This window comes from Salvelinus fontinalis, chromosome 22, assembly GCF_029448725.1.
Source record: "Salvelinus fontinalis isolate EN_2023a chromosome 22, ASM2944872v1, whole genome shotgun sequence".
Taxonomy (NCBI): domain Eukaryota; kingdom Metazoa; phylum Chordata; class Actinopteri; order Salmoniformes; family Salmonidae; genus Salvelinus; species Salvelinus fontinalis.
Window position 1 is genome coordinate 36,464,831 of NC_074686.1, and position 18,243 is coordinate 36,483,073.

At 45.3% G+C, this 18,243-nt stretch overlaps 1 protein-coding gene across 2 annotated transcripts; it reads left to right on the forward strand.

Moving 5' to 3' along the window:
- The first annotated feature begins 1,181 nt into the window (after window positions 1-1,181).
- On the forward strand, window positions 1,182-12,047 carry LOC129820267 (transmembrane protein 200A-like). Of its 2 annotated transcripts, none has more exons than XM_055877316.1 (2): window positions 1,182-1,683; window positions 9,725-12,047. In XM_055877316.1, the coding sequence occupies exon 2, from the start codon at window positions 9,757-9,759 to the stop codon at window positions 11,110-11,112; it is 1,356 nt and encodes a 451-aa protein (XP_055733291.1). In that variant the 5' UTR covers window positions 1,182-1,683; window positions 9,725-9,756; the 3' UTR covers window positions 11,113-12,047. The 2 variants fall into 2 exon arrangements, with proteins under 2 accessions (XP_055733291.1, XP_055733293.1); XM_055877318.1 differs by lacking the exon at window positions 1,182-1,683 and adding an exon at window positions 1,708-2,564.
- Window positions 12,048-18,243: the final 6,196 nt, after the last annotated feature.

The window sequence follows — 18,243 nt, forward strand, 5'->3', positions numbered from 1 at the left end:
GTGCAGTTCTGGGTGCTGAGACTAGTACTGTTGGAACCAACCTCTCTGCTCCAGGGCGGAGTATGTGTTCCTCCACTCAGCATATGACACCGTGGACCAGAGGAACTCTACACCACCTATAGGGGCAACAAGAATGTTTGTTTTATAGAGTACCACAGTATGAGTCATAATACCATAACACCTAGCGGTCAAACAGGGAAATGGTTCCAATTTTGTTTTTCCACCATTCATTTTTCCCATAGGAGATTTTTAGAAACACTTAAATAAGGTCTGTGTTTCATGTAGGCTTAACTTGGCATGACGGTTTTTATAACCGTGTAAATCTCTCTAGGACGAGGTGACTTTTCAATATATTTGCCTGTATTTACCCCCCAACCCAATGCTAATGTGACTATAATTAAATAATTATAATTGCCATGATTAGGACGAGACTGCCGAATCGAGTCAAAGGTAAGAATCTCTGAATTAATTATCTAAATGTAGTAATGAATAAATTAGCTCAATTTCAAAAAAAAAAATGACAATTCAATTCTGTGAACTGTCTGGTGCAAGTTTAAAATGGACAAAATACCTGTTAGCAAAGGTGTCAGCTGAAGTGCAGGGATTTGCAGTTTTGCATGGTCTACTTTGATGCTAAATAGCATTTTTGAATCCGAGTAAATAAAGACTTAATATATGAATAAAAGTCACCTTCTCCGAGAGAGATTTACAAGGTTATCAATACATCACGCCAGGGTAAGCCTACATGAAACACAGCCCTTATTCTAAAATCCTCTGGAGTGGTGGAAAAACGATTGGAACCATTTCCCTGTTTGACCTCTAGGTTTTATGGGTATTATGACAGCTCCACTGTGGGGCTCTATGGAGGACCATAAAGGTTTGGGGTATGTGCCCCTGCTTAGCCACAAGATGGCAGTACTAATTTGACAGTAGTCCTGTATTCATGCTGACAGAAATGCCCTCACTGGCAATGGTAATTAGCAACGAGTAACCATGGGAATAAAATATATTCCCTTCCAATGTTTTGGTTTCAATTATCACATCAATTGCAGCAATTAAAGTTCATTACAATGAGTTGTAGCGCCATACTAAATTGGCATATTTATCTGATCGAATTACCAGGCACAACAACTTGACCACCAATTATAAATGAGCTTAGCCTTCCATATTTAAATATTTTTGAGACCACTTCTAATGGTTGGCTACTGATTAAGATCGTCGGTCAGTCAGTCAACAGTGCGCATATGGAATAATCCTTCAAGAGCAGCCTGCTCCCCTGTTCCATTTCCACGGAAGTGCAGTGCGCATAGCATCACGGCTGGTGAAGGAATGGAAGCGCCAAAGAAAAGTAGAGGTGGGAATGTTCGGTCAGTCTTGTGAGGGGGGCGGCCACATGTAGCGTCATTTTTGGCTAAAGCTTTTGAAAATGCATTTTTTTTCTCCCCAGTAACAAACGACAAGGATATCTACAAACATATTGAATAAGAGATAGAGCTTATAGTAGACGGCGAGCAGCAGAGCCACACTCATCCTTGATCCTTCCGTTTTGGTTGAAATTATAGGCAAATTACATTTCTTCTTCACGGACAAGATCCTAAAGCTACATGACAGAACAACCCAAACGATACTGTATCGATATGTGTCGGGGGACAATGAATAAAACCGAAGAATTCTGCATCAAAGGCAAGTAGACTATAACTTTCCACGGTAGAAACATTCAAAAGTAGGCTATCATCACTCAACCGGTTGTAGACAGATTATTGTTACAGTGTTGCGGAATCTTTGGAGGAGAGCGCCAACTTCAGACAATTGTCGTTGAATGTAGACTTTTCTGGTAGGTCAGAAGAGAAAGATTTTATTTTGACACCGTGCACCTACTGAAGTTCAAGACAATCAGTGAAGCTGTCACTGTCTGGTTTCCCTTCACCTATTAGCCTATTTCAACGGTATGATATTTGGGAGATTTGATCTGTATTTAGAGGAAATAAAATAAGATGACATTTTCTCCGCAAACCCTGACCAATGCACAATGAGACTGGGCAATGTACTGAAGGAATGTAGCAACGCTCCGTCGTTTTCTCCCCCGTAGCCTGCTATGACGCGACCGACATTAAAGCGTTATTTGCGAGGGGGTTTGGATATCTGTAACATTATCCCAATATGGGTCTTCAAGGTATATTGTACTCAATTCATTATGCAGTTAATTGATAAAGTAGTCGAGTATGATATAGTTAATTTGGAGTGCGCATAATAGCGTTTCGCACGCAATATTTGTAAGCTAATCAGTGCAGATAAAAAAAATGAATATAATAACGGAAAGATATTGCAAGCACGACGCATGGATCTACTCCTACATAATATGTGGGACCTCTTTTGCATAGTCAATGAGCTTGGTAATTATCTAAATCATTATTTGCCGTGCGTCATACATGCCTAGGAACAGGGTTCAGTAGAAGAATATTGCCCTGAGTGTTTTTTGTCGATTACCAAGAGAGGAATTAAGAGAAACAGTAAAAACGCAGAAACTGTCACGTGACTTACATTTTGAGAGTGGACTGTCAAAGGTACGTTCTTATTCTCTCCCTGCTATAAGAGGCTGTCTTGGGACCAAAGTCACTTTAGCTGATAATTATATAACTTAATACATCTCTTATAGAATTTAAACAAAATATTACGTTTATTCCACTGTTATGTAGTACCGCTTGTTGCCGACTCATTAAAAGTGAGAGTGGAAAAAACAGCTAGCTAATGAAAGGTGAGGTCTGGTTTGCCTCACTCATTTGTGATCAGTGGCCATATGAGCAGAGGGAATGTTCTTGCTCCAGGCAGCCAGGCAACAAGAGGGAATGTTTTTGCTCCTGTCAGCCAGGCAACAAGAGGGAATGTTTTTGCTCCTGTCAGCCAGGCAACAAGAGGGAATGTTCTTGCTCCAGGTAGCCAGGCAACAAGAGGGAATGTTCTTGCTCCAGGTAGCCAGGCAACAAGAGGGAATGTTCTTGCTCCTGGTAGCCAGGCAACAAGAGGGAATGTTCTTGCTCCAGGTAGCCAGGCAACAAGAGGGAATGTTCTTGCTCCTGTCAGCCAGGCAACAAGAGGGAATGTTCTTGCTCCAGGTAGCCAGGCAACAAGAGGGAATGTTCTTGCTCCAGGTAGCCAGGCAACAAGAGGGAATGTTCTTGCTCCTGGTAGCCAGGCAACAAGAGGGAATGTTCTTGCTCCAGGTAGCCAGGCAACAAGAGGGAATGTTCTTTCTCCAGGTAGCCAGGCAACAAGAGGGAATGTTCTTGCTCCAGGTAGCCAGGCAACAAGAGGGAATGTTCTTGCTCCAGGTAGCCAGGCAACAAGAGGGAATGTTCTTGCTCCAGGTAGCCAGGCAACAAGAGGGAATGTTCTTGCTCCTGTCAGCCAGGCAACAAGAGGGAATGTTCTTGCTCCAGGTAGCCAGGCAACAAGAGGGAATGTTCTTGCTCCAGGTAGCCAGGCAACAATAGGAAATGTTTTTGCTCCTGTCAGCCAGGCAACAATAGGGAATGTTCTTTCTCCAGGTAGCCAGGCAACAAGAGGGAATGTTTTTGCTCCTGTAAGCCAGGCAACAAGAGGGAATGTTCTTGCTCCAGGTAGCCAGGCAACAAGAGGAAATGTTTTTGCTCCTGTCAGCCAGGCAACAAGAGGGAATGTTTTTGCTCCTGTCAGCCAGGCAACAAGAGGGAATGTTCTTGCTCCTGTCAGCCAGTCTTCTAAAGGGAATGTTCTTTCTCCAGGTAGCCAGGCAACAAGAGGGAATGTTCTTTCTCCAGGTAGCCAGGCAACAAGAGGGAATGTTCTTTCTCCAGGTAGCCAGGCAACAAGAGGGAATGTTCTTGCTCCAAGCAGCCAGGCAACTAGAGGGAATGTTCTTTCTCCACGCAGCCAGGTAACTAGAGGGAATGTTCTTTCTCCACGCAGCCAGGTAACTAGAGGGAATGTTCTTTCTCCACGCAGCCAGGTAACTATTCTCAGTGAGAGTGGAATTAGCAGCAATACATGCTTTTAAAGCTGCTATATGTACACCTTTGGGCAACCAGACCAAATTCACATAGAAATGTTAGTTATAGATCTGTCATTCTCATTGAACGCAAGTCTAAGAAGCAGTAGAGCTATTCTATGTGCTCTATTTCTATGCTTCCCGTCCTAACGTTTTGTTTTTGCGTCTTTTACTTTGCGTTTTGTACACCAGCTTCAAACAGCTGAAAATACAATATTTTTGTTTATGGAAAATATATTTCACAGAGGTTTAGATGGTACAATGATGCTCTAAAGTATACTTGCTTGTTTTGTCACATAAACTAAAATTAGGCGAACTATTAGAATTTTAGCAACCAGGAAATGGCGGAGCGATTTCTGCATAGTGCACCTTTAACTATCCAGATCACCCAGATGGCATTTGAACCTGTAACTCTCTGGTCTGGACACAAGTACAACTTGTTTGTTTTTCTACACAAAAAAAATATTTGGCCCTACACAAACATTGTGGAAACAATGATTTTGTAGACATCTTGGTTCATACCAAACTCTCTGTTGCATCACAACAATTGTGTCAAATGTGTTGTGCATCAGTTGTACAACCTGAGTGTGCACAGGGCCTTAATGTGTTGTACAACATGAGTGTGCACAGGGCCTTAATGTGTTGTGCATCGATTGTACAATCTGAGTGTGCACAGGGCCTAAATTGATAATTGAAAACTGAATTCTGATCCACATCTTTGACTGAACTGAATTGCTCTTTTCTTGTGTCCCAAATTGCACCCTATTCCATTTATAGTGCATTAGGGTGCCATTTAGGATGTAGTGGCTGTCTAAACCAGCTCTGCGTCTCCACTGAGGTCAAATAAGCCAAACTAAATGAGGATGGGATTCAAAGTAGTGTTGTAAATCACATGCCACAGTAGGGAGTACCCTCGTTCTAAGACTCAAGTACCCTCGCTCTGAGACTCAATTACCCTCGCTCTGAGACTCCATATCAACGGGACTGCAGTAGAAAGAGTCACAAGTTTTAAGTTCCTCGGTGTCCACATCACAGAAGACTTGTCATGTACCGACAACACCACCACTCTTGTCAACAGGGCGCAACACCGTCTCTGCTTCCTAAGGCGGCTGAAGAGATTCAGCATGCCACCCCGGTCCTCTCCAAATACTACCACTGCGCCATTGAGAGTCTCCTGACCGGTTGCATCACGGCCTGGTACGGGAATTATTCATTCCACGACCGCAAGGCCCTCCAGTGGGTGGTGAAGATGGCCCAGGACATCACTGGGACCGTGCTCCCACCCACCCAGGACATCACTGGGACCGTGCTCCCATCCACCCAAGACATCACTGGGACCGTGCTCCCACCCACCCAGGACATCACTGGGACCGTGCTCCCACCCACCCAGGACATCACTGGGACCGTGCTCCCGCCCACCCAGGACATCACTGGGACCGTGCTCCCGCCCACCCAGGACATCACTGGGACCGTGCTCCCGCCCCCCCAGGACATCACTGGGACCTTGCTCCCGCCCCCCCCAGGACATCACTGGGACCGTGCTCCCGCCCACCCAGGACATCACTGGGACCGTGCTCCCGCCCACCCAGGACATCACTGGGACCGTGCTCCCACCCACCCAGGACATCACTGGGACCGTGCTCCCACCCACCCAGGACATCACTGGGACCGTGCTCCCATCCACCCAGGACATCACTGGGACCGTGCTCCCACCCACCCAGGACATCACTGGGACCGTGCTCCCATCCACCCAGGACATCACTGGGACCGTGCTCCCATCCACCCAGGACATCACTGGGAGCGTGCTCCCATCCACCCAGGACATCACTAGGACAAGCCATCAGACTGTATCGGAGCATGATGTCTGATACCAACAGGCTCAGAGACAGTTTCTATCTACAAGCCATCAGACTGCTGAACACTTGAACTGGAAATACACACACATACACATTCATGCAACACACACACACATACACATTCATGCTACACACACACACACACATACACATTCATGCTACACACACATCACAACTGCTACTACCAGACTCTGCCACTTCATTTACATATAGTTTATGACTAAAGAAGTCCATTGGGAGACCAGTACGGAGCCTATGAAGTTGGGCCGGGTTTCATCATTCATTCTAAACCATATCTAAAGTGCTTTGATGAACTCAAGCCAAAGGATGTGGCCTGTGGCCCCCATCTGTCTCTGTGTATGAATATTTACCAAACAGTGGAAAAGACATGTCTTCACCATGTGCCAGTTCCACCATTTAAGTCCAGCGTTTCTGTTTTTCTCTGTGTTTTCTGGCCAGAGTGAGGCTGAGTCCAAGTGACACCCTATAAAGCACGCTTGCTTGTAGTCCTAAAAAAATGGAAATGAGTTACCTCTGGTTTGTTTAGCCATTCGTATGGGGAAAAGGAATGAGGAAAGTATGGGGTTTTGGGATAAACTTAGAAAATAAGGTCTGAGGTGAACACAGGCTTAGGAAATCTTATACGTTTTGTTCTATGAGACAATGTCAGTCAGTTAACATGACCTTAATGGACTATGAAGTTCTTTTGTGCTTTTTTTTTGTACGGCCAAAATGCCTAAAAATTCACAAAAAGTGACGTTAGCTGATGAAGATAATCTCATAAAACAAAACATATATGATCTCATTTTCAGCATTTATCCCAAAAACCAACAGAAACTCTATTTTCATTTCCCATAGGCTTTGTCCAATGAACCATGAAGGAGTTAGTGTCTACAAAAAGGAGTTAGTGCCTACAAAAGGAGTTAGTGCCTACAAAAAGGAGTTAGTGCCTACAAAAAGGAGTTGGTGCCTACATAAAGGAGTTGGTGCCTACAAAAAGGAGTTGGTGCCTACAAAAAGGAGTTGGTGCCTACAAAAAGGAGTTGGTGCCTACAAAAAGGAGTTAGTGCCTACAAAAAAGGAGTTGGTGCCTACAAAAAGGAGTTGGTGCCTACAAAAATGAGTTGGTGCCTACAAAAAGGAGTTGGTGCCTACAAAAAGGAGTTGGTGCCTACAAAAAGGAGTTGGTGCCTACAAAAAGGAGCTGGTGCCTACAAAAAGGAGCTGGTGCCTACAAAAAGGAGTTGGTGCCTACAAAAAGGAGTTGGTGCCTACAAAAAGGAGTTGGTGCCTACAAAAAGGAGTTGGTGCCTACAAAAGAGCCATTACTATTGCTCTCTATTCACTGTACAGGGCTCTGGTGAAAAGAAGCTCTGTATGGAATACGGTAAGATTTGGGATGCAGAAGAGTTTTTGTTAAATGAACAGGACATGTTGATTATGTGTGACAAAATAATAAACGTTTTTCTTATTCTTTTAGTATTTTTTTGGTATTTTACCCCCTTTTTTCTCTCCAATTTCGATCTTGTCTCATTGCTGCAACACCCCAACGGGCTCGAGAGGCGAAGGTCGAGTCATGTGTTCTCCGAAACATGACCCGCCAAACCACGCTTTTTAACACCCGCCTGCTTAACCCGGAAGCCAGCCGCACCAATGTGTCGGAGGAAACACCGTTCACCTGACTGACCGAGGTCAGCCTGCAGGCGCCTGGCTCGCCACAAGGAGTCGCTAGAGCACGAAGAGCCAAGTAAAGCCCCCCCGGCCAAACCCTCCCCTAACCCGGACAGCGCTGGGCCAGTTGTGCGCCGCCCTATGGGACTCCCGATCACGTCTGGTTGTCATACAGCTCGGGATCGAACCCGTCTCTATAGTGACTCCTCTAGCTCTGCGATGCAGTACCTTAGACCGCTGCTCCACTCGGGTCTGTAGTGACTCCTCTAGCTCTGCGATGCAGTACCTTAGACCGCTGCTCCACTCGGGTCTGTAGTGACTCCTCTAGCTCTGCGATGCAGTACCTTAGACCGCTGCTCCACTCGGGTCTGTAGTGACTCCTCTAGCTCTGCGATGCAGTACCTTAGACCGCTGCTCCACTCGGGTCTGTAGTGACTCCTCTAGCTCTGCGATGCAGTACCTTAGACCGCTGCTCCACTCGGGTCTGTAGTGACTCCTCTAGCTCTTCGATGTAGACCGCTGTTCCACTCGGGTCTGTAGTGACTCCTCTAGCTCTGCGATGCAGTACCTTAGACCGCTGCTCCACTCAGGTCTGTAGTGACTCCTCTAGCTCTGCGATGCAGTACCTTAGACCGCTGCTCCACTCAGGTCGTAGTGACTCCTCTAGCTCTGCGATGCAGTACCTTAGACCGCTGTTCTACTCGGGTCTGTAGTGACTCCTCTAGCTCTGCGATGCAGTACCTTAGACCGCTGTTCCACTCGGGTCTGTAGTGACTCCTCTAGCTCTGCGATGCAGTACCTTAGACCGCTGCTCCACTCGGGTCTGTAGTGACTCCTCTAGCTCTGCGATGCAGTACCTTAGACCGCTGCTCCACTCGGGTCTGTAGTGACTCCTCTAGCTCTGCGATGCAGTGCCTTAGACCGCTGCTCCACTCGGGTCTGTAGTGACTCCTCTAGCTCTGCGATGCAGTGCCTTAGACCGCTGCTCCACTCGGGTCTGTAGTGACTCCTCTAGCTCTGCGATGCAGTACCTTAGACCGCTGCTCCACTCGGGTCTGTAGTGACTCCTTTAGCTCTGCGATGCAGTACCTTAGACCGCTGTTCCACTCGGGTCTGTAGTGACTCCTTTAGCTCTGCGATGCAGTACCTTAGACCGCTGCTCCACTCGGGTCTGTAGTGACTCCTCTAGCTCTGCGATGCAGTACCTTAGACCGCTGTTCCACTCGGGTCTGTAGTGACTCCTTTAGCTCTGCGATGCAGTCCCTTAGACCGCTGTTCTACTCGGGTCTGTAGTGACTCCTCTAGCTCTGCGATGCAGTACCTTAGACCGCTGCTCCACTCGGGAGGCCCAAGGAATCAACGTTTTAAAGATTTACTTGACTTTCATGTGTTTTGAGTGTTATCAGATCATCTTGGTACTAGAGACACTAAGTTTTAAAAGAATTGTTGCTTAGCAGCTTAATTGCAGCTAAAATGTTTTAAGCTGTTTCACCTTGTTTATGGTCATGTGTGCACTCAAGTAGAACGCCACGTGAGAGAGTGTTTTCCCCGGGTTTTGTTTGTACCTTTACAATTTACAAGCTCGCTAACGACATGAAAGGTTTGGAACGGTTTGTTAAAAATAGTTATCTAACTTTAATGATTTTCTGTGAAGATTCAAATGGAAAAATGCAGTGATGCAAAACGTGGTAATAAATCTGTTAATCTTCAAAGGAATAAAAACATTAACGAAATACCTTTATTATCTCCCTCTTAAATATTTTTTTTTTAACAAAGTGTTTCAACAGGGAAACATTTGGTTATAACACAAACCTGAGAAGCTGTTTTTACAGGAGAACAATAGAGCAACATAGTATCCGCAGTATGAACGTGAGAACAGAACCTATGATCATCGTCTCTACGAGGATAAGGAGTTCATTGTTTACAGGATACAGGGCAGCTTCGCCAGTGTCAAGTCCACGTTTATTTAAAGTGCATTTAACATGGGTCACAACACACTTTACATTAAAAAGAGAAACAAAACAAAGTAGAAAGAGGGAGGGAGGGAGGGAGGGAGGGAGGGAGGGAGGGAGGGAGGGAGGGAGGTGAACAATATCAACAACAGTATAAAAACTATACAGGAAGCAGAAGCCACGTTAGTAGTCTCTTCTATTAACCTGCTGTTCTTCCACAGTGTTCCGATAGGGCGCTGGACCGAGTCGCACCATGAAGACCCAGAAGGCCGGGGCCCCCGGGGGCCCAACGCCAAGCTCTCCTTCCCCACGCCAACGGATGTCTGGTTTCAGCCTGCGGGGCCGGAAGAAGAAGGAGGGCCTGATCCAAGGCAAGCTGCGGATCCGCTCTGTGCCAGGAGCCTTCCTAGTGCTGGGGGTCATCGTGGTGGTGGTGGGCACGGCCCTGGCAGTGGCTGGGTACTGGCCCTACCGGACCCACCGATCATCACAGCTCCTTGGACTTGGACAACAAGGCTCTGGTTCTGTGGACAGAGCAGCAGGAGGTAGAGGTAAGGGTGTCTCTGAGCCCCAGTCATCCGGTTGGAGCCTGGGTGCTAAGAGCCTCCTGACCTCGACCAGTCTGATCCACAGTGAGCGGATGAAGCTCCTGGGACCAGTCATCATGGGCGTGGGGCTGTTCATCCTCATCTGTGCCAACACGGTGCTGTACGAGAACCGCGACAGAGAGACCCAGATGCTGCTGGCCCAGATGCAGAGCGTCATCTGTTCGGTGTCGGCGGCCGTGCCCTCGGCCGACCTCTCAGACATGGCAGCAGCCAACTCCATGGCCAGACACTACCAGTGGGTGAGCAGTCTGCCTGCCACTCACCTTAACATCCTCTGTCTGCAGCAGCTAGCCAGCTCAGAGCCCCTGCTGCAGACGACCAGAGACAGGAGGGAGGAGGAGGAGAGGGCTGACTATACGTACCTGCAGGCCACCGTACAGACGGAGGCTCTACACCACCAGGAGTCAGCCTCCACCCCTTCTCTCCACTCCTCCCATTCCAACTCCTGCAACTCCAGCAAGACGGACTTCAACACGCGGTGGGGCGGTGGTGGTGGTGAGCCAGGCGTAGGGGGCTCCAGCCCAGACCCCCAGCCCGCTCACCTCTTTAAGCTCCACAACTGTCTGGTGTCAGCCAGCTCCATGTCCACTCTGGGAGGGGACGACTGGTCGGAGGTCACAGCCATGCTGCCCAGGCGCTCCTACAGTCTTAGCTACAGGACTAACCCCGGCCCTCACTGGCCCCAGACTGTAATACGTCTACAGGAAGGGGCCATGCGACCTGGGGGACCTGGGGCAGACCCACAGATAGTGCAGCCCAAGCCCACGCGGAGGGAGCGCAGCTTGGACGTGTGTGTGAACATGTTTAGATGCGTGGAGACCCCGGAGCTCACTCCTGTAGAGGAGCAGAAGCACGGCAGCTGGCCCAGGTTAGACCTGGGCTGTGCCCGCAGGTACCTGAAGCTGGACAATAAGGAGGACTCGGTGGACAGACTGCTAGACCAGTTGGAGCAGCAGTGTTCTCAGTGGGATAAGAGTTTCGGCTCAGGGCCTTTTCAATGAGACCCGGTAAGGGCCCCATATCTGAATAGGGCCCCACATCAGGGTCCTCTGTTTTTTAAAAGCAGCTTATAAAGAAAGATCCTCATGGATGCTGATATATCCACTACCAGGAGCTTTTTGTTGGATCATAATTGTGCACTGTTGACTCCTGAAACCGAGAAGGGAGGCTATAACAGAAACCCTTCTATGTACGACACTGAATTCCTCTCTACATTGTCGAGCAGCTTCCAATCTGAAGATACAAACCTTTAGAAACCTTGTTTCTCGGACTTCCCGTGGCATGGATATATAAACACAAGTGTTGGAGGACTGCAGACGAATTGGATCCGTTTGGCAGACATTCTGTTTTAAGAGGGGAACAATACTCCATACTGTCAAAGATGAGTTGGAGACATTTCCCAGTCTGTTTACTGGGTGGCAGTATTAGGCTTGGCACTTGGCAACACTGAAGGAATCAATGTGTCTTTCATTGCCAAAGCGTTGCTTGTTTCCAGGACACAGCAAGCACATCCGAATGTGGGGAGGTGGAAAACCCATTCTAATGAGGGACTGTCTTCACTGTGTAATCTATTTAAAAACCAAACCACTCGAATCTGGCGGCGAGCCTCAGATGTGCTTCTGATAACAGCTAGTAAAATAAAACACATGTTCCATAGACCAAAACAAGTGCATGATGATAGAGATGTCATGTGTAATCTACATGTACGTAGTTATACAGAATAATGCTTTAATTGGCTGTGGATCAGATAAACACATAGTTAATGATAGGTTGGTAACACTTTATTTGAAGGTTACCTACATAAAGACTTCATTGCACATTCATAAACAGTACATAAGCATTGATTAAGTATTATGTAGTGCTTGTTAATGGGTTATGTAGGGCTTATGAATGGGTTATGTAGGGCTTATGAATGGGTAATAAATCCCTTCACGTACTATGTTGTCCGTTTGCTGTCCTTCTCCTGGTTATTACCAAGGTTGTGTCCCAAATTACACCCTATTCCCTATATAGTGCACTACTCTTGACCTGCACTCAGGGCTCTGGTCAAAAGTAGTGGTCTGTATAGTGCAGGGCTCGCCAAACCTGTTCCTGGAGAGTTACCGTCCAGTAGGTTTTAATTCCAACCCTGTTCCTGGAGAGTTACCGTCCAGTAGGTTTTAATTCCAACCCTGTTCCTGGAGAGTTACCGTCCAGTAGGTTTTAATTCCAACCCTGTTCCTGGAGAGTTACCGTCCAGTAGGTTTTAATTCCAACCCTGTTCCTGGAGAGTTACCGTCCAGTAGGTTTTAACTCCAACCCTGTTCCTGGAGAGTTACCGTCCAGTAGGTTTTAACTCCAACCCTGTTCCTGGAGAGTTACCGTCCAGTAGGTTTTAATTCCAACCCTGTTCCTGGAGAGTTACCGTCCAGTAGGTTTTAATTCCAACCCTGTTCCTGGAGAGTTACCGTCCAGTAAGTTTTAATTCCAACCCTGTTCCTGGAGAGTTACCGTCCAGTAGGTTTTAATTCCAACCCTGTTCGTGGAGAGTTACCGTCCAGTAGGTTTTAACTCCAACCCTGTTCCTGGAGAGTTACCGTCCAGTAGGTTTTAATTCCAACCCTGTTCCTGGAGAGTTACCGTCCTGTAGGTTTTAATTCCAACCCTGTTCCTGGAGAGTTACCGTCTAGTAGGTTTTAATTCCAACCCTGTTCCTGGAGAGTTACCGTCCTGTAGGTTTTAATTCCAACCCTGTTCCTGGAAAGCTACCGTCCAGTAGGTTTTAATTCCAACCCTGTTCCTGGAGAGTTACCGTCCTGTAGGTTTTAACTCCAACCCTGTTCTGGAGAGCTACCGTCCAGTAGGATTTCACTACAAGAGGGTATGTCTCCAGGAACAGGGTTGGAGAGTCCTGGCATAGGCAACCCCAGGTAATCCACCAGTGGGAATCAGCGGTGAGGAGAAACCCCTCCCTCCTGTCTACCGTCCTGTTGATTCTCTCACTGCCTCCTTCTCAGAGTGCATCTTGTGTTCGTCCCAAATGACTCCCTATTCCCTATGTAGTGTTCTGTATAAGGACTAGGGTGCCATTTGGGACGCGGTCCTAGTGTTTACGAGGAGGGGTCACCCCTTTCTTCGTCCATTAGAGGTGAGGGAATGGAGGACAGCACTGTCTCACTCTGTTTGATTTAGTGGAATGAAATTATCAATGTTTTAGCATGCAGTTGGGGTGTGTGGGGCTACGTGATTAAGACATGTCTGGTTCCCTTAGGACAAGACACACACACACACACACACACACACACACACACACACACACACACAGGCTGATGTGGAGAGAAGGCTCCATTGTATTTTCAATGCCACAGTCTCTCTCTCTCACTCTCTCGTCAGTGTTGCCTGTTTTGTATGCCGTGTCAGTGTGACAATTTGTGTTCTAAATGTATTACCAAGCAATATCAGTAGGTCTGACGGAACAATTATTGTCTGTGTCTGACCCCGCAGACCCACATACCATGCCTGTGTTACAAATATAAGGCAAAGCAACAAAAAAAAAAACTTCCTTGTGTTGTCAGTGGTTTCATTGGTTCACCTTGGCAAGGTTAAAACCTTCCGTTGGGGTATTTATACGGTATCATTATTTGTGTGCGCCAAACTGATGACCCTATTCCTCACGAGACAGGGGCTTCGCGTCTCACTGTTCCTCCCAGCGTGATGACGTTCTGCTGGGATGTGAACCAATGAGCCTCCTAGTTGTCACCAGAGCCAATCAGCAAGGGTTTACCACGACACAAGGCATTCAAATGGAACAAAATGGAAGTCTGAACAGAATTTTGGAATCTCTCGTATCACAAGCACTTTCCTATCTACTTTCTCCACTACTATTATTCTAATCTATGCTAAAGACTTCGACAGAGGACATCCTATGACCTTGAATTAGATAACACTCACCTACAGTACATCTACAAAACCACAAGTTCCTCTGTGTGTCTGTGTAGATCAGATCTGTCCTCACATCACAGCCTCATGTTGGAGCAGTCCTCCTGAGGGGGCGAGGAAGGAGAAATTCCCCAGCTGTAATTATCCTCAGCAGAGCCTCTCACCCAGGCCAACTTTTTCCCCCCTTATTAGATTTGATGGTTCCTTCCGGGCAGGTATGCAGTCTCTCGTGATCTCTTCTCATTTAATTGGCCGTTTACAAGATGGCTTCTGCGATTCTAACAGCTCATAAAGCTAGCAGGCAAGACCCAGGGCCTTCTCCTGCCAAAATCACAACTAGGTGGAGGATGACAATGTGGGAGGGGTTAGGGGGGCACGGTGATTACACCACCAACAAGCCATTGTGCTGGCCCACATTGTGCTGGCCCACATAGTGGTGGCCCACATTGTGCTGGCCCACATAGTGCTGGCCCACATTTCACATTTCTATCTGCTGAACTGTCTGTCAGTCCAGTTGGAAGAATTTACATTCGGTTCAATGCTGGTGAGAATATTGCGAACCGTCCATAATATGATTTGTCCGGTGAAGATGAATATAAATCGTCTTCCATTGGCACAAGGTGCTGGCCAAGTACTACCTCTGATGCATTAGCATCTGGCCAGCAGAGATTATCCAGGCTGTATCCCAAACAGCTCCCTAATCCCTATATCAAAAGTAGCTTACTATGTAGGGATTAGGGTGCCATTCAGATGTAACCCAGGTCTCTCTGGCTGTCTGCATGATGTCAGGGGTTAAAGGTCAACAGCAAACCGAGCCATCGGTCTATCACCTTTTCAGCTGATTAGTCACAGACGATGCTCTCCAAAGTCCTCAGGCTTTCTCTCTTTAGTGTTATCTATTTGTCATGCTAGAGGAAACTACGGCACTTTATGTAACCCTGTGGGTGATCAAGGTTTTGTGATTTAGAACGAACACTGAAATGTGTGGAGGAGTACTTAGAAACACTACTGAAATGTTATTGAGTACTTTCTAAGGTCTGTTAGAATAATGCGATCGTATTGTTGAGTACTTTGTAAGGTCTGTTAGAATAATGCGATCGTGTGGTTGAGTACTTTCTAAGGTCTGTTAGAACAATGCGGTCGTTACTCAAGTACTATAGTTAGAACTCAGTGTTATACAACGGGTGGGTCTAATCCTGAATGCTGATTGGTTAAAACCGCATTCCAGCCGGTGTCTATTCCACAAGGTACCACCGGCTAAATCTATAATGTTAAAATGCGTATTTACTCTGTTCCATCTGACTACGCAATCCACTGTCTCATCAGCCCAGCCAGGCAATTTATAAACTTGATCTCCACTATAAAAAGCATCTAGACATTATCTCGCATTTCTTTTAGACAAACATTTAGGTTTTCAAGAGCAGAGATTTCTATAAACCTTGCTGTCTGTTTCTCCGACATTTGCAACATCGTTTCTATATTCAGATTCGATCTCTAGCTGTAGCATAGTAATGAAATTGTCAGGAGTCGAGATGAGACAAACAGGCAGGTAGCTTTTCTCAGCCAATCGAAATCATGAATCAGCATAATTTGTATGGATATACACAAAGAAATATGAATTGAAAACAGGTAAAACAAAATGAAGTTCAGCTAGTTTGCAGTCTTTCCAGCTTCAGTTTGAAGTGATTGTGTTAGCTGTGTTGTTGGCTAGCTCCTCTGAACAACAGTGTCCTGACGAGAGAACACATTTTCTACGCCAGGTGAAATCATGCCTCATTAGCTCATTGTTATGGATTTATCCAAATAAATGTCACTAGAAAACATCTTAAACAAATGCAAATGCACCTACTTTGTTGTTATTCTGGCTGTACTGTTTCTAAATTAGTCGTAGTTGGCTAGCTAGCAAGCAAGGGATAAGAACGTTGCCAGGCAGTATGGCAGTATTGTCGCGTCCATAGATACAGAACAAAAAGACTTAATGACTGGGTCACGTCTCTGGCAACCAAATCGATAGAATGAACAACTAGCCGGCTTGGGCAGAAACCCTAGATTTGATCTTGTGGAAGGATGAAATTGTAGGAATAAATTTACCAAAAAGACATTTTTAATGAAAATATGTAAATCATTATTTGAATATGTTGGTAACCCGTTGTATACAACTGATAATGCGCTCGAAGCCGGTCTTTGGAGGATAGATTGGCATGACTTCGTCTCGGGCCTAACAACACCCGTGCCAATATATCCTCCAAACACCGGCTTCTCAGGCATTATCACTTTATTAACTTAGTTTGAACTCAGTATTAACTTACAGTTAGAACTCAGTATTAACTTTGTTAGAACTCAGTATTAACTTACAGTTAGAACTCAGTATTAACTTACAGTTTGAACTCAGTATTAACTTACAGTTTGAACTCAGTATTAACTTACAGTTTGAACTCAGTATTAACTTAGTTAGAACTCAGTATTAACTTACATTTTGAACTCAGTATTAACTTACAGTTAGAACTCAGTATTAACTTACATTTTGAACTCAGTATTAACTTACAATTAGAACTCAGTATTAACTTACAGTTTGAACTCAGTATTAACTTACAGTTTGAACTCAGTATTAACTTACAGTTTGAACTCAGTATTAACTTAGTTAGAACTCAGTATTAACTTACAGTTTGAACTCAGTATTAACTTACAGTTTGAACTCAGTATTAACTTACAGTTTGAACTCAGTATTAACTTACAGTTTGAACTCAGTATTAACTTACAGTTTGAACTCAGTATTAACTTACAGTTTGAACTCAGTATTAACTTACAGTTTGAACTCAGTATTAACTTACAGTTTGAACTCAGTATTAACTTACAGTTAGAACTCAGTATTAACTTAGTTAGAACTCAGTATTAACTTACAGTTTGAACTCAGTATTAACTTACAGTTTGAACTCAGTATTAACTTACAGTTTGAACTCAGTATTAACTTAGTTGGAACTCAGTATTAACTTACATTTAGAACTCAGTATTAATTTAGTTGAACTCAGTATTAACTTACAGTTAGAACTCAGTATTAACTTACAGTTAGAACTCAGTATTAACTTACAGTTAGAACTCAGTATTAACTTAGTTAGAACTCAGTATTAACTTACAGTTTGAACTCAGTATTAACTTAGTTAGAACTCAGGATTAACTTACAGTTTGAACTCAGTGTTAACTTAGTTAGAACTCAGGATTAACTTACAGCTAGAACTCAGTGTTAATTAGAACTCAGTATTAACTTTAAGTTAGAACTCAGTATTAACTTAGTTAGAACTCAGGATTAACTTACAGTTTGAACTCAGTGTTAACTTACAGTTAGAACTCAGTGTTAATTAGAACTCAGTATTAACTTACAGTTAGAACTCAGTGTTAATTAGAACTCAGTATTAGCTTTAAGACATTAAATGCTGGTGGGTGGGGAGGACATGTCGCCCAACTCAACCCAACAGATCCTCGCAATTAGTGTAATGTGTGTGTGTGTGTGTGTGTGTGTGTGTGTGTGTGTGTGTGTGTGTGGCAGGCAGGGAGCTCAGTAAACGGCTTAAAGCTGGTTGTAATTGTGCTTAACTGCAGTCACTCCCAGAGGCACAGCCTCGTTGGCCTGTATGCAGGAGTCAATGGGATCCAGGTGTGGACACAACACAATGGTTTCAAGGGATACTAATTTACAGTGGGGCAAAAAAGTATTTAGTCAGCTACCAATTGTGCAAGTTCTCCCACTTAAAAAGATGAGAGGCCTGTCATTTTCATCATAGGTACACTTCAACTATGACAGTTAAAATGAGAAAAAAAAATCCAGAAAATCACATTGTAGGATTTTTAATGAATTTATTTGCAAATTATGGTGAAAAACTTTTGTTATTGACCAAATACTTATTTATCTCAATACTTTGTTATATACCCTTTGTTGGCAATGACAGAGGTCAAACGTTTTCTGTAAGTCTTCACAAGGTTTTCACACACTTGCTGGTATTTTGGCCCATTCCTCCATGCAGATCTCCTCTAGAGCAGTGACGTTTTGGGGCTGTTGCTGGGCAACACGGACTTTCAACTCCCTCCAAAGATTTTCTATGGGGTTGAGATCTGGAGACTGGCTAGGCCACTCCAGGATCTTGAAATGCTTCTTACGAAGCCACTCCTTCGTTGCCCGGGCGGTGTGTTTGGGATCATTGTCATGCTGAAAGACCCAG

Excerpts from the sequence above, each read along its gene's own strand:
- LOC129820267 (XM_055877316.1), top strand. The coding sequence starts at position 9,757 with ATGAAGACCCAGAAGGCCGGGGCCCCCGGGGGCCCAACGCCAAGCTCT.